The sequence below is a fragment of the Aptenodytes forsteri genome, unplaced genomic scaffold (genome assembly GCF_000699145.1).
Source record: "Aptenodytes forsteri isolate BGI_AS27 unplaced genomic scaffold, ASM69914v1 Scaffold129, whole genome shotgun sequence".
Lineage (NCBI taxonomy): Eukaryota > Metazoa > Chordata > Aves > Sphenisciformes > Spheniscidae > Aptenodytes > Aptenodytes forsteri.
This window is the reverse complement of record NW_008795033.1, coordinates 437,867-448,104: the sequence shown is the minus strand read 5'-3', so window position 1 is coordinate 448,104 and position 10,238 is coordinate 437,867. Positions and strand designations below refer to the sequence as shown.

At 50.6% G+C, this 10,238-nt stretch overlaps 1 protein-coding gene across 6 annotated transcripts in view; it reads left to right on the top strand.

Moving 5' to 3' along the window:
• Nucleotides 1–1,078: 1,078 nt before the first annotated feature.
• Nucleotides 1,079–10,238, top strand: part of LOC103896496 (acyl-CoA dehydrogenase family member 11) — a 22,890-nt gene continuing 13,730 nt past the window's right edge. For 5 of the 6 annotated variants that reach the window (XR_657408.2, XM_009276357.2, XM_019471282.1 and 2 more), the window contains exons 1-8: nt 1,079–1,483; nt 4,992–5,224; nt 5,865–5,964; nt 6,892–7,009; nt 7,866–8,008; nt 8,110–8,259; nt 8,806–8,900; nt 9,176–9,275. Coding sequence is in view for 5 of the 6 variants with exons in the window: in XM_009276357.2 (XP_009274632.1) it covers nt 1,184–1,483; nt 4,992–5,224; nt 5,865–5,964; nt 6,892–7,009; nt 7,866–8,008; nt 8,110–8,259; nt 8,806–8,900; nt 9,176–9,275 (1,239 nt within the window). In the remaining variant the exon portion in view is untranslated. The remainder of the gene's footprint in view (nt 1,484–4,991; nt 5,225–5,864; nt 5,965–6,891; nt 7,010–7,865; nt 8,009–8,109; nt 8,260–8,805; nt 8,901–9,175; nt 9,276–10,238) is intronic. The other variant, XM_009276358.2, reaches the window with a different exon arrangement.

The following is a 10,238-nucleotide window of genomic DNA, read 5'->3' as shown; positions in this document are numbered from 1 at the left end:
CGCCCGGCCCCTTGCGGCAGCCGGTGCCGTGGCGGGAGCAGATGCCGCCGGCAGGGCTGCGGCCCCGCGGGAGCGGGAGCGCGGCTGGGCTTCCCGGTCGCAGCTGCAGGAGCCGTTTTCTGCGTGGTCGGAGCGTTCGGTGTGTGCCGAGCCCTGAGGCAGCGGGGGGGCGGCGGGTGCTGGAGCGTGGCGCAGGCCTGACGCCTCGGGTGGCTCTGACAGGGCTGGCTCGGCCGCCGCGCCTGGCTCAAGAAAGCACCGAGACGCCACCAAACAAGTACCTGAATATCCAAACAAGAAATCAGGGTGGCCTTGTGAGGCTGGGCTGGGGCGAAAGCTGACGGGTTTTGCTTTACTAACCCACCCACTCTCCAGCTAGTCCGAGTTCATGCTGGGGCTGGGACATGTCCCTGGCCTTCACCCCATGCTTGAGGCTCCAACAGTCGTGCTTGTAACAGCAGTTCGGTATCATACCTGCTTAAACTTGTTTTAAAGTAAAATACTGGTTTTATTAGCAGCACATCACCCTAAATCAGGTGCAGGTTTTAAACTGCTCGAAGCCCGAAGACACTTAGAATATTGCGGTACTTCCCTAGGGAAAGGGAGACTTTTAATATCGCCCTGACCCAAAGGCACCAGGGACTTCATAAGAAACGGATTATTTCGGAGCTAGCGTTACAACGCAGGCAAGGAGGATGAACTCCCTATTTCAGCAGTTCCTTATTTACAGAATAACCTGCCCAAACCATTTCTTCCCATTTCCAGGCATTTTGTCATTCTTTGGATGAGGAAATGTGTTTTTTCCTTCTCATCTCTACCCCGTTATCATCCCAGGCAATTCAGCGGGGTGCTGGTGGGAACACCCCCCTGGCTCCCCCAGCTCCGGCAATGTCGGTCTGGCTGGTTACAATGGTTTGCCCGGCTGGTAGGGGAGGACACTGTGTTTTCCGAGTACTTGTGTTTTTCCAGGCCGTTTTCTGATCTCTTTCCAAAGACCTTTTCCCCGGTTCAGTTGACAACAGCTGCTGGAAAGCTCCTCCCCGAGGGAGGAGAGAAGACATCATTGATTTTTCAAGAATAACTTCACAACATTAAGACAAAACAGGATTGGTGCTGCTGTCAGCCGAGGAAGGGTCTGGAGGTGAGAGCTGTTGGTGTGACACACTCAGGGCTTTGCAGGATCATGTTTACCTGTCGCCTGCCTTGGTGGAGATCCAGTGCTACCTGCAAGCCGTGGCAGTCGGGTCGCTTTCTGCCCGGCGTCGGGGAGAGGGGCCAACCGCCGAGTCGTAAAGGGATCAACACGACCGCGGGGCAGGGGCAACAGGTTGGCATGCGGGAGAAACAAATATTAGGAGATCTGGAAATGCCCCTTGCAAGGAGAGAAACCGAGACCCTCTTCCAAGAGCAGCCCCAGACTGGGAACCAGTATTTGGAAGATGCTTTGCTTCGGAGTTACTTGAAAACGCACCTTCCTCCCAAGGTCTGGCGTGCATGTCTGTGTTTCTGTGTGTACACACTACAGTTCTGGCTAGGTCACTGTTTAAGACTGTGAATTGAACATTTCCTTGAGCCCTTTTGTGCCTTCAAGTGTTTAACTGGGGGGAATTTATCAGCATTCTTTAGATTTGTTTTCTTTGAATCAGTGCAGGGGTGAAAAATACTGCCAGGACACAAACAGAAATAGAAAGTGGCTTAGTGGACTCCGGTGACTGGTCTGGGTGTTGCAACAAGGGTGTTGTTTTGGGATTGTCAGTGCGGGCGTTTGTTGTCTGGTCATCCAGAGAAAGAAATTTCAGAGAAAGGGAAAAAACTAAGGTGCTTCCAAACTCTGCTGTGCCAGTCCACCTCTCTCCCCCTGGGGAAGGGGGGCTTTTAAGGAAATTCCTTTCCGAAGGAACGGGGCTGTTCGCAGCGCTCAAGAGGATGCAAAGGCCTGTTGGGGTTTGCTTGTTCTCAGCACAGGTCATTGGCTTTTCTGGGTTGATTTTCAGACAGGGAAGGCCCTGTACGGATTGCAGGGGTGCAGAGAGGTGGGGTAAGACCCTGAGCTGCGGGTCTCTGCTCTGTGAGGTCCAGTCCTACAGGAACCCCCGGGAGGAGGCGGCTCATCTCACTGGCTGTCCTCTGCTGTCGCCCCAAGGACCGCAACTGTTTCCCACTTTTCAAGGACCAGATCTCGTGGAGCAGAGTGTGACCTCTCTCCGTGATTTATTCCAGCAGAAGCAATGCAATGACCTGTAAAGCCAGCGGGTGAGTAGAGGGGCAGAACCTGGCTTTCAGTGATGCTCTTCCTGCCACTCATGGCTCTCCAGGTCTGCGAGGCCTTGCAGACGTGGGGTAGTAAAATGCGGAGGCAACCCTGGGAGCTTGCTTTTGTCACAGCCATCACCAAAGACAGGAATGAGGCCTCCCTAAGCACCACTGTGGCCTTCTTGCCAGAAGAGGAGATGGGGGAAAGGAGGATGCCTTTGGGCAAGCACGAAGATTTCGCTCCTAATCCGCACCTTTGGAAGAAGCATGATTCAGATCTCCCAAAGACTAAAAGGATCAGTGCTGTCTTTCATGAAGGCTGAGAGCTGCTCTCCACTCCTTCCCCAAAGAGACAAAGCGGCTGCAAAATCTACCAGAGAATCAGCAGCATCTCCCTTATGTTTCTGTGCTTGGTCCCAGCGGGGCAGTGTTGCCTCGCTGCTGAAAGGGAGAGCCCAGTCGCTGCTGTCTGCTTCCCGCAGCACCCGCTCGTCTGCAGCCTGAGAGCTGGCTCTCCATATGAACACCTTCCTCTCCAGGAGAGCAGCAACAGATGATGCTTTGTGCGTCCCACTGAAGCAGACACCACGCTGGAGGTTGATTCCTGTTGTACTGTTCACCTGCGTTCAGTGGTGAACACAGACATTTTCCTGGAATGGAGCAAAAGATTTCTTTCTTTCTTTGAAGCCGGTTTCTGGAGAACACAGAAGAAAGCACCTGCATTTTCTGGGCACTGTTGTGGAGAGGTATCTGTTGATCTTTGATCCCCCTGAAAATATATCCTTTAATATAAAGGATCATCTGTTTGCGCTCTTAACGTGCAATAATTTGCGCATTTCCAATATATTCATCCCTGGGACATCAAAGGACAGATGAGGGTGAATGAGACCACCCAGCAGATGCTGCTAGGTAGCAGCTTCAGCCCCGACCCTGATGGTTTACAGATGCCCCCTCCGTATCCTGGTGTACGTTTTTCTGGCGCGCCCAGGCTGCTGTGTGTTACAGTCAGCAGTCACAAATGTAGGAGCTCTGATTTTGTTCTTTTACCTCGAAAATAAATACATTCACTCGGGCCACACGGTGGTTTGTAAGGCTAAGTGTGGTCAGGGCATGAGCTCACAGATAGGCACTCTGGTTTGGTTTTTTTTAGAAAACGTGGATGAGGCGAAGGGACTGCTGTAGTTTGAGTTCACTGTAGTGTGCTGAGACCTATTTGGTAGACTCATATTCTTCTGCCCACAAAAAACTACCAGGTAAACAGTCCAAAGGTTCTTGTGCTTCAGGGATCAGCAAAGTCCATGAACCTTGGGTTCTTAGGTTATGCCTCTAAAACAACCTTCAAACTGTTGTCAAGTTATGATAAGCGTTGGAGGCATACACCCGTCCCAGCTGAGCGCCACCGACAGCAAACGGGAGGGCAGCGTGAGCTGTACCAGTTGACAGGGCTCTCATGCATGGTTTTGGCTTGTTTTGTGATTTTTAATGCTGAGTATTTCACCGTTCACCTGAAGGAAAACTGGCTGGTCTGAGGATGGAGACTTCCAGAGTACTAACTGGCCAGTGCGTGCTGGATCCTCATTACACACGCGGAACGGCAGAACGATGAAAGAATCAATCATACGGGATGTAGTTTAATGAAAAATCAATACAGGGGGAAGCAGGGAAAGGAAGAAGCAGTGTTTGTATTTCATCAACAGCAAATTAATGTGTTTTGTAATTGCACCATTTTTGGTTACAGCAACTATGGCATTCATCGCCACAATTGTTATATTGAGGAGGAAACGAGCATCTCTTGAGGGGGTAGAGAACAGCAAAAAATAGTCCCCTAATGAAAGATCAGGTGCTTCTGTGACCCTCATTACGGTCTTGGATGTATTTATGCTAACGAGGGTCCAACAGTGCTAGAGGTTGGGTCCACCTGGCCTAATTTTAATCATCTATAAGTCAGGTTGTTTAAGTCTAGGCAACTTCGCTAGGCTTTGGCCACAGACAGTGAAGAGCACTTGCAGAAGGCAATTCCTGTCACCTTAAAATAGGTATCTGAGAGGGTTGGAATGAATCACTCCTCTGCGGGTGCCGGTTTCCCTCCATTAACTATGGACAGACTACTCTGTCCAAGTCAGCCAAGCCTGGCTGAAACGAGGGCACATGAATCCTTATCCAGGGCCATTCAGGAAGCTGGATGCAGGGTGGAAATTTGAATCTAGGCACCCCGGGTGCCGGGCTGAAGCTCAAAAGATTGCTCCGTCCCTCCTTTTCTAATCTGATAGGCAGGTAACTACTGAGGCCAGTGGAAGTTCTCCTATACAGATGAAGGCTTTCCCTTTTTGGCAGCTCTTCCCCTGGCGTTCTTCTCCGGCAGTAAATCACAGAGTGGCTGAGGTTGGAAGGACCTCTGGAGATCCTCTCGTCCAACCCCCCTGCTCATGTGCATCTGTGTCGTTCTCAGCCCTGATACAAAAGCTCTTCTGTCTTTTGTAAAATCCAGAGATGCTGCCAAAAGTAACTTGAAAAAATTATTTAGGGGGGAAAAAAAAAAGTGACAGCTGAGCACAGCTGTGCCAGCAGAGGCTGAGAGACAAGCTGTCCTGCTGCATTACAGAACGCATGGAAGGGCCAAGTGGCAAGAGACCACTAGCACTGCAGGACGATACGGTCAGTCCTTTGCCTTTCCAGCTAGGACTGAGGCTCCTTGCCTTCCAGCAGGGTGCTGAAGAGCTCTTCTTGTTGCTTTGCAGGTACTGGAGGAGGTGAATCGGGATCTGGAGAGATTTGGAAACCGTCTTCTAACCAAGATCAAACCTCTAGGATGGGAATGCGAGTTGAACCCCCCTGTGTTTCAGCAGTATGATGCCTGGGGGCGGCGGGTGGATCACATTGTCACCTGCTCGGCCTGGAGGAGGATGAAAGAGATTGCGGCAGAAGAGGGGCTGATTGCTGAGGCCTATGAGAGAAGATACTCCAACTGGAGGTAACTGGGGGAGAATGGGAATGACCTGGTGCCTTCCTGGTTATTCTTAGCAAGGTATATGCAGCATCCTGTAGGACTGAACTTCTTGTTGTATAATGGGTAACAGACGATGCATGGACAAAAGCACACCTACCGCTGTACCGAACAGCAGTGTCTGTCCGCTGTAATGTTCCACATCAGCAATGATAAGCCGTAACTAATGGCCTACAGTTGATCACAATATTCTTTGATGTCACCTTCCTGATTCTGGGGCCTGGCAGTTCCCTGCATTGCTCCAGCTTTACATGCGTTAGTGGTAACGCAGCTAAAGGTCTGGGATTTTACTTGCAGTTTCTTTGTATTCCAGCCTCTGGGGACAGACCCACATGTCTTCTTTTTAAAAACTGCACTTAATGTGCGCCAGCTGGCAAGCAATCCCTTCCATCCCGCCTTGCACTGGCAGTCCCTCTGGGACTGAGAAACTCTGCTGCTCCTCTTCTCTCTTCCTGGCTGAAACAGTTTTTGCCCTCTCAGAAATGAGCGGTCTGATTCTCACCTGTTTTGGCTGTATTTTGTTCCTCTCTTCCTAGTCCAGATGTTTTGTCCTCCTGCTGTGGAACTGCTGCATAACCTGTCTGTTTTCACTCTCTTTCTTTCCTAGCCGTCTGCATCAGGCTGTCAAACTGTATTTATTTTCAAGCTCCTCTGGAGGTTTCAACTGTCCGCTGGCCATGACTGATGGAGCAGCCAAAGTCATTGAGGTATGAGCTCAGCTGGTCTCTGAGGGCACAGCCCACGTCCTGGCAGCGCTGGTTAAGAGACTGGAGCACTGGCCAAGGACGGAGGAGACCTGATCTGCCATCTGGCTCTGGGCATGGCCCTTCCTTGCTCTGTGACTCAGCTCCGTCTCCCACTGCCTTCCTCCTTTAATTACAAAGTCTTTGTGCCCAGGCTAGCTTTTATATTTACTTAGAACACTGTACAATAAGGCACATGAAGCCTGGGGCACCGCAGGTAGTTGGAAAGGTGTCCCATATGTTTTTACTATGCGATAGTTTGTTTTCCTGTTCCTTGTGTGGAGTGGCAGTTAAATGTATTGGGCCAGATCCGTACCTGGTGTAAATTAACCAAGTTAGCAAGACTTTCCCAATCTGAAGATTTGGCTCTGCATCTTAGCGACACCCTTTGCACTATGTCAGTGGCTATGTAGGATGCAGAGAAAAGCTAGCCCTTAAGTAGCTAGCCCTGGGCATTTTAATTCAATAAAAAGAAAAAAAAGCTTAAGGCAGTTACCTCTTTCCTGCAGCTCTTTGGGTGCTGGTGACATCCAGCGTATATGAACGTATGCCGATACCCTGGCACATGTGCTGTTTTGAAAGCTCTCTGTCCAGATGTCTAGTGGTGCAGGGATCCGAGGGGGGTAGGGATGCTCGGCACTCTCCTTTGCGACAGAAGTCTGCACCTTCTGTCTGCACAGTGCCCTAGCAGCTGTGTAGGAGCTGGGCAGTTTCACAGACTCTCAGCAGTACATGCGGATGCACTGCAGTGCAGGACACTCAGTGTCCCGCTCGCCTGCTTGCGGACCGTCCGTTCTGAGCCTAGGACACACCAGTGTTAGTTAAGGCAACTGCCTAATTTCATCTACTGTGTTATGTTCATCTAAGTTTCTTTTCCCTCCCCCAAAACAGTCACTAGGTATTCCCGGATCTCTGAAAAATGCTTTTGACCATCTGACATCCCGTGACCCCAAGAAGTTCTGGACCTCTGGCCAGTGGATGACCGAGCGCAGGGGAGGCTCTGATGTTGGTACGTGTTCTGAGGTGGGAAGCAACTGCAGCAGCAGCTGGATGTGTTAGCGAGAACTGAGAAAATGGAGGGTGTGGGGAACTTACAAAGCCAGGTAGCTGGTTTGGGAAACTTCAGCAGAAGTCATCCAAATCCTCTGCCTAGCTCTGCTTTTTAACCAACAAAAGGCCCAGCTTCTGTCCGCTGATGCATGCAGTACGCGCAGGCAGGTACAGAGCTGTGTTCCTTGCACAGGTAACACACTGATGTCTAGCTCTATAATCTAAACCTTGAGCAAGACAGTCAGACCCATCCCAGCTGGGACTGAGAAAGCATTCTGGGCCTTCAACTTTTATGCCTTGACTAATGTTAGTAATAGTGTGACAGGCCGGGAAACTCCAGAACTCCGTTGTGGAGACAAGAAATGTGGAAGGGGAGTCACCTGCATCTCGTGAAGCTGCAGTTGGTTTCCTGGTGGAAGAAGTGAAAGGGTCAGCTGTGGAGTGAAAGATGTGCATCATTGCAGGACTCCCGATTCCGTAGCACCCTTTGTTGTTCTTGGCCGTGGTAGCTCCTAAAGAAATGGAGGCACTGGATTATACACCGTGGTGCATTCTGCTTACAAAGCACTGCCACTACCAGCTGTTAGCCTGGAGCAACTGCTGGAAAGGCTCGTGTTAAACAGAACATATTTCCTTTCTAGTACTTAACTCTGGCTGCATTTCTTATCCAGTGTCATGGAAGAGATTAGCAGCTAATCCATACTCCATCTTGATAGCAAGAGATGACTTAAAAGAGCTGCTGCTTAAACCAAAAATCAGCATTGACTGATACAGAAGTTCCCATAAAGCCAAGATGATCTTCTCCTTTCTTGCAGCTAATGGCACTGAGACAGTGGCCAGAAAGCAGCCAGATGGTACATATCGTCTCTATGGTTTTAAATGGTTTACATCGGCTGCTGATTCTGATGTGACATTAACCCTGGCCAGGGTAGCGGATGCTGAAGGAAAAGTAAAACAGGTCTGTTTGATGGTGGAACCAGGTGAAGGAGCAGGGGCATCCTTTTTCTTCCTTGTTTCATCGTAATGAAATCTTCTTTGCGTGCCTTTCAATGGCCCCAGGGTTCCAGCGGCCTGTCCCTGTTCTTCCTGAAGGTTCGAGATGAGGAGGGGAAGCTGAACAGCATCCAGGTGCAAAGGCTGAAAGACAAGTTGGGCACGCGGCAGATGGCAACAGCAGAGCTATGGCTAGATGGAGCTAAAGCAGAGCTAGTACGTACGGTTTCACCTTCCTCTTGGGACTGGGCTGGCTTGGCACAGCAGACCACTCGTGGGGGTTTTGGCAGTGATACCAACTGAAAAAGTTCCTCTCTTCCACCTCTGTGGCTGGCTGTTCACTTCGCAGGGCGCTTCAGCAACGGGGCTGTGTGTGGGACAGAGCTGAGAAGAGCTCAGGAAAAGACGGGAGGGGGAAAAGGAAAAAAAAAGTCATTTTAGGCTCGTCATTTCCCTAATCCAGTTGCGTTGACCCAGCTGAGGGACAGTTCCGTGTAGCATGCAGGTAGGAATGAGCAGCAGGGACCAGAACTGATCATGCTGACGTGGTCTCCAAAGCCACCTCTCTGGTCGTGCCACAGACTCGGCTAAAATGAGACAGCCGTATTTTAAAGCAAGCAGATCTTTGTGGTGCCTGAGGACAGAGATGGAGTGGGCAGCATATATCTGTCTGTCTGTTGACACAACTTTCGCTTAGATATGCATCCGCTTCCAAGGCTGTGCAAAAGGCTCACGTCGGCCTTTGTTCCTTGATGCTTTCAGATCTCTGCAGAGGGTCGTGGAGTGGCCTCCATCTCCAACATGCTGAACGTAACTCGGATCCACAACGTCATTGGTGCAGTAGCTTCCATGAGAAGGTGAAGGCAGTATGGATCCCCCCAGAGCTGAAGGAGCAGCTTATCAGGACAAGGGGACTTCGCAATGCTCAGCATTGCAACTGATTGGCATCTAATGCCTTTGCAGGCACAGGTCTGGAAGCCAGCAGTGCTGGAGAAGGTTGGCCTGTGGGTGGGTGACCTAGGCTGGTGTGCTACAGCTGAGCAGGGTTCTTCCAGTGGGGGTGGCTGGAAGGGAAGGCTCAGAAGTGGAAGGTTGCTGGCCTAACTGCTTCCCCTGGCTGTATTCTCTCTAGGATGATCAGTCTGAGCAGGGAGTACGCCCGTAGGCGGGTTGCCTTTGGGAAGCTTCTCAAGGACCATCCCCTACACATGCAGACGATAGCCCGGATGGAGGTAAGGCTTTTGGGAGCTGAGCTGACCCTGTTGGCGAGGAAAGAGGGCAGAGGTCCTCAGCTGCTAATGAGCACCGCCAGCCTGCCTCTGTGTGCAACAGTCAGATGTAGAAGGCTGTTCCTGCTACAGTGAGATGTATGCAGCAGGGGAATTGTCATATTCTAGTGGGATTTGATCTGACAATAGACCTAGCTTCTCTGCTGGACTTCACGTTATCCTAAACAACAATTACCTGGGAGCTATCCTGAGAGGAGTGCCAGAGTTCATGCATGCACCTAGATGCATATGCCATGACCTCTGAAGTTGGCCATTAGCGTCAGAGTCCAAGCATGACACCACAGTCTCCTAAACTGCAGTTAACAGACTCTTGTCCAAGGCTGATAACAGACTCATCCAACTTCCCTGGTAGCTCACGCGCCAGGAGATGGGCTGTTCCCAGCAGGCTTGGAGAATTCCTGCGTAGTCACCGTGCACTTTAGCTTCCCAGAAGTTTGTCTTCACTGTGTACCTGCACAGTGCTCATGACCACAAGACGCCGAGCTCGAGTACAGCCTCTGGATGTGAATGTCATCCAAGGCAGTAACAGACAATGGAAGAGAGCAGCATGAATTGGCACGCTGGCTCTGGGAGGAATTTCACATGTGGGCCTTTGGTCACTGCAGAATGTCTCACAGCTTTGCCACAACGCTGAGGTGTAGCGGCTCACTAAATCCACAGGACACAGGTGGCTTCCCACCCCTACTAAAACTTCAAAAAGGCACACAGTTCTTCTCCTCTCACCCATCCAGGCACTACTACTTTTCTTAAGTGGTGTAACACCAACGCTTGCCCTTGGGCTGCAGTAGTTTCATGCAAATTTTTCATAGAATCATATAATTGTTTAGGTTGGAAAAGACCTTTAAGATCATCGAGTCCAACCATTACCCTACCACTGCCAAGTCCACCACTAAACCATGTCCCTAA